A 5,725-nucleotide genomic window follows, 5' to 3' on the forward strand; every position below is an offset into this window, starting at 1 on the left:
ACTAAGAGAATGGAATAATGTTTATTGAATTGATGAGTAGTAGCGTTGGCTTACTCTTGTTCACAAAACATAATATCTCTTAAGATTAAAAGAGAATATTTAGAAGATAGAGCATATTATAAAAATACTTTTTAAAATTCCATCATTTGAGAATTTTGGTAACTTCACATTCACTCTCTTCAAAACTCTTTTTATCATTTTTTACTTTTTATCTCAAAACCCTAACAGTCTGATTGACGTTGTATTGGTATTCGGTTATGAGCCTATTTGGACTAAATTTGGTTTAAATAAATGAAAATTATATATATATATACACGGTTAGACGGACGCTCCACAATGGTATGATATTGTCCACTTTGAATATAAGTTCTCATGACTTTGTTTTGGGTTTTCCCAAAATGCCTTGTACCAATAGAGATAGTATTCTTTGATTATAAACTCATGATCATTCCTTAAACTAGTTGATGTGGGTCTTTCATCCAACATCTCCCTTCGAACAAAGTACCCCTCTCCTTAATCGAGGCTTGACTCTTTCTTTTGGAGTCTTAGTCATTTTTTACTATGCCTTCGAGGCTTACATACTTTTGTTCAATATTTGAGGATTCTATTGACATGACTAAGTTTAGAGGCATAGCTCTGATACTATATTAGACGAACACGACTCTCCACAATGGTATGATATTGTCAACTTTGAGCATAAGCTCTCATGGTTTTACTTTGGGCTTCCCCAAAAGGCCTCATACCATTGTGGAGAGTCGTGTTCGTCTAACATGGTATTAGAGACATGCCCTAAACTTAGCCATATCAATAGAATCCTCAAATGGCGAACAAAGGACTCCAAAAGAAGGCTCCTCAAAGGCATAGTAAAAAATGACTAAGACTCCAAAAGAAAAGAAGTCGAGCCTCGATTAAGGGGAGACGTACTTTGTTCAAGGGGAGGTGTTGAATGAAAAGAAAAGTCACATAGGCTAATTTAGGGAATGATCATAGGTTTATAATCGAGGAATGCAATCTTCATCGGTATGATACCTTTTAGGGAAGCCCAAAGCAAAGCATGAGAGTTTATGCTCAAAGTGGATAATATCATACCATTGTGGAGAGTCGTGCTCATCTAACATAAATCAACTCATTAGTTAATTTTGAAAAATACATTTTTTACCTGCGGTATAAAATATATATATTTTATGAATTAATATTTTATTTTGATTTAAAATAAAAATTTAAATAAACCCTATTTCAAATAAATAAAAGTTATTGAAAATATTTATTTGGTTGGGATCTCAAAACTACCCAACCCATGAACCCTATATACCATACCAAAATAATGAGCTACACCATTTAGCACCTCAAATAATACCATAATATATCTTGCACCGGTTTTGTACTCCACGTATTACGAGAACCAACCACTAATTTAAGTTAATATTTGGTTTCAGTTGGAGGGAGATACGTAAGGCCATAAACAAATAAGTTCGGAGTTATGAATGGTTCAGAAGCTCACCTCAACATGTATATAAACGATGGAACATGGGAGGGTTAGTCATTGGGGAACATACATCTTCTCATCTCCTCACATTTTGGGGGAAGCTTGAGGGNAAAAAAAAAAAAAAAAAAAAAAAAAAAAAGATCAAAAGAGTGAGGGAAAGGGGAGTTGCCGATGGCTGGGTTGACGTTCACCATGCTCCTAATTTGCGTATTGGCTGTAGCACTGTCCACAGTCCGAGGCGAGGATCCTTATTTCTTCTTCACATGGAACGTCACCTACGGCACCATCTCTCCTTTGGGTGTTCCCCAACAAGGGATCCTCATTAATGGTCAATTCCCCGGACCTAATATCAACTCCACATCCAACAATAACATAGTCGTCAATGTCTTCAACAATCTCGACGAGCCCTTCCTTTTGCACTGGAGCGGTGTTCAACATAGAAAGAACTCATGGCAAGATGGTCTACTCGGAACAAATTGCCCAATCCCACCAGGCACTAACTTCACCTACCATTTCCAAGTCAAGGACCAAATTGGCAGCTTCTTCTACTACCCATCCACTGCCTTGCATAGAGCTGGTGGAGCCTTCGGTGGCCTTCGTATCAATAGCCGTTTACTCATCCCCGTCCCTTACGCCGACCCAGAAGATGATTACACTGTCCTAGCCGGTGACTGGTACACCAACACTCACTCCACTCTTAAGAAGCTCTTGGATAGCGGCCGCTCAATTGCTAGACCCGATGGTGTCCTCATTAATGGCAAGACCGCAAAGGGCGATGGATCCGATGAGCCACTCTTCACCATGAAGCCCGGGAAGACTTACAAGTATAGAATTTGCAACGTTGGACTCAAGACATCTCTTAATTTCAGGATCCAAGGCCACACCATGAAGTTGGTTGAGATGGAAGGCTCACACACTGTCCAAAACGTTTACCAATCACTCGATGTTCATGTGGGACAATGCTTTTCAGTTCTAGTCACAGCCGACCAAGAACCTAAGGACTATTACATGGTGGCATCCACTCGTTTCATTAAGAACATTCTTGTCGGTAAAGCCATTGTTCGATACACTAATGGAAATAGTCCTGTTTCCCCTGAAATTCCAGAGGCACCAATTGGTTGGGCTTGGTCACTCAATCAATTCCGTACATTTCGTTGGAACCTTACAGCTAGTGCAGCTAGACCAAACCCTCAAGGCTCATACCACTATGGTTCCATCAACATCACCCGCACCATCAAGCTACTCAATTCTGCCACTCGGGTTGATGGTAAGTTGAGATATGCTATCAATGGTGTCTCTCATGTCGACCCTGAAACTCCATTGAAGCTTGCACAGTATTTCAATGTCGCTGACAATGTTTTCAAGTATGATATGATTTCTGACGAAGGATCGGTAGAAGGAAGCGATGTGACTATTGCTCCTAATGTTGTTAATGCAACATACCGTAACTTCGTTGAAATTGTATTTGAGAATCATGAGAAGAGCGTTCAATCGTGGCATTTGGATGGGTACTCCTTCTTTGCTGTTGCAATTGAGCCTGGGAGATGGTCTCCGGAGAAACGAAAGAACTACAATCTTCTTGATGCGGTGCATAGGCATACAATTCAAGTGTTCCCTAAATCATGGGCAGCTGTTCTTGTTACATTAGACAACGCAGGAATGTGGAACTTGAGGTCTGAATTGACAGAGAATCGTTACTTGGGACAACAACTATACTTCAGTGTTCTTTCACCGGCTAACTCCCTTAGAGATGAATACAACATTCCAGACAACACATTGCTCTGCGGTTTGGTGAAGGACATGCCATTGCCGAAGCCATACACCATTTGAGATAATTGTTTTATTCACCTTCCCCCATTTTAATTGACAGACTATGATATTTATATGCGCGATCAATTTCTGAATAAGTTGCTACAATTTGAATATTCATGTAAGCCTTCCTATTTGGAAGACCCTAAGGGGAATTTTTTTTAATGAAATGATCGCGTGATTGTTTTGATATGAGCCTTGAGGTGTCTTTCTTTGTTCCTACATTGAGTTGCAAGCCAAAAATATTTGAACATTCATACTAAAAATATAATTCGATGTACTTGTATGATCAATGTTGCCACCTCATTCACAATGATACCCTAACTTTTTTGTTATGAATTTCAAGATGAATGGTGCCGTGTAACGAACAACTATGGCTCTACTCATTGAGTTTAAACACACATTTACAAGTAATACAATATTCATACATCAATCTTCAACTTTCAAATTTGTGTAAACAAGGGTTCTAGGTTATTAGGTTATTGTTCATATTGATCTTTGTTCTAGACCTTGATCTATGAATATTGATCTATGAATATTGTATAAACAAGGTTAGTGTCCTAGGTTCTTGTTCTATGATTTACAAGACACTCCTCCTACGATTTACGATACTAGTCATGAGCCGACATTCTATGTCTTGTTAACCTTGGAGGAAAAGGATGATACCGCTCTGATACCGCTCTGGCTTTTTGCTCTTTTTGCTCTAACCTTAGAGGAAAAGGATGAAAAGGATTAGGTGCTCTGATACCGCTTTGTGAAAGTATTACTCTGGTAAATAAGTTGTTTCTCTCTCACTCGCTCATAAACCCCTACCATTCCCTATAAAAAATTAACTTTCTTAACAAATTAAAGTTATTTATTTTAAACAAAAACTAATTTTAAGTTTATTCCAACAAAACTCCCCATAAACACTAGTGCATATGCTAGGTCGAATGAACCCTTTGTCTAGCAAATCTTATACTTGCGCCTTGAGTTCCTTGTTGGTACCATACGTTAGGGTGCTTTGGAAATAGACCCAGTTTCCGGCTCGATTTCGATGACGAAGTCGATTGCTCGAGAATGGGGTATTCCAGGTAGGTCATCTGGAAATACGAACTCGTTTACTATTGACATGTTTTCTAGGGTCTTTTCTTTTCCTCTTACATCTACGACACATACTTTTCCTTCCATATCTAAAAATGATAATGATAGAGACACTAAGACTACACCCACCAGCCCTAGGGTGGCTTCTTCAATTTCCTCTCCTTCCATATCTAAAAATGATAATGAAAGAGACACGGAGACTACACCCACCAGCCCTAGGGTGGCTTCTTCAATTTCCTCTCCTTGTCCTCGAGCAACCAACTAAGCTTGTCTTTTTCTGATGAGACTTCATTTGGAGCTCCTCGAGAACAGCCCATTTGAGACACACGTCATAGCTTCTTTATGTTTACTCAATTCCCTTCGAAGTTCACGACATTTTCTATTTTCATTTTTGCCTCCTCCATTTCAACTTTATCACGAGTGATTATCTCAATCGTGTGTCGTAAATTCATTGCCTCCGGTTGGACTCGATTTAGGTTCACGTCGAGTGAGTCTCTCTGTTGAGTTAGTATCTCTATATCTTTCTCTTCCCTGAGCTCTTCCACTAGACCATCAATCTCCATTAACACGTCATTCTCTTTCTCCACACCTTCAATTTTCTTCACGAACTCAGAGATTACCTTCCGCTCTTCTTATCATCACTGCTTTTGTTTCATTTTCATCTGGCTTTTCCTGTGTATTATCCGAAATAGTCAATTCTGTGTTTTTCCATATCCAAGGTCTAAAAAGCGTTTTTATTATTCCGGGAATATCAAAAGAAGACAAAACATCTTTGGCTTGTCTGTAAAAAAAAAAAAAAAAGATAAGAACGTACATTTGCTTGAAGCGGTTTGCAAATACCTGTTTTACGTTTTTGACAACGCATAGAAAGAACTCTCACTCAGCTTAGCCACTTCCTTCTCTAACCTTCCGATCTCCCTTTCTAAATCTTTCTTTTGTTCTTCCATTTTCTCTTCCATTCTCATCCTCTTTCTTCCTTCTTCCTCAAATTCCCTTTCTCGTCATTGGAACTCTCTGTTATCCAGGTGTTCATCCTTCTTCAATTTTCTTGTCTCCGATATCGTGATTTCGCCAGATCCGCTGCGTATCACCTCATTTCTAACAGTTTCCACTGCCTCATGACTATCGCCATCATTTTTCGCGCCGCCGTGTTCTTTTATTTTCAGCTCTTCATTTTAGGTCATCAAGAGAATGTCTTCGTTTGTTGCGTCATCCAAAGCTAGGTTGATTGTTTCTTCCACATTTTTCTCGGCTCGACAATCTCTTGCAAAATGCCAACTCTGCCACAATTGCAACATTTTTTGGAGTTACAATCATTCGCATAATGACCATATTTTTGACATTTAT

The 5,725-nt window shown here is 39.0% G+C and overlaps 1 protein-coding gene across 1 annotated transcript; it reads left to right on the plus strand.

The window, feature by feature from the left end:
• The first annotated feature begins 1,607 nt into the window (after positions 1-1,607).
• Positions 1,608-3,485, plus strand: LOC111800229 (L-ascorbate oxidase homolog). Its single transcript, XM_023683829.1, has one exon. It carries the CDS (start codon positions 1,658-1,660, stop codon positions 3,314-3,316), a length of 1,659 nt encoding a protein of 552 aa, XP_023539597.1. The 5' UTR covers positions 1,608-1,657; the 3' UTR covers positions 3,317-3,485.
• Positions 3,486-5,725: the final 2,240 nt, after the last annotated feature.

This window comes from Cucurbita pepo, chromosome LG08 (assembly GCF_002806865.2).
Source record: "Cucurbita pepo subsp. pepo cultivar mu-cu-16 chromosome LG08, ASM280686v2, whole genome shotgun sequence".
Taxonomy (NCBI): Eukaryota; Viridiplantae; Streptophyta; class Magnoliopsida; order Cucurbitales; family Cucurbitaceae; genus Cucurbita; species Cucurbita pepo.

Coding starts and splice junctions, on each gene's coding strand:
- LOC111800229 (XM_023683829.1), top strand. CDS start 1,658: ATGGCTGGGTTGACGTTCACCATGCTCCTAATTTGCGTATTGGCTGTA.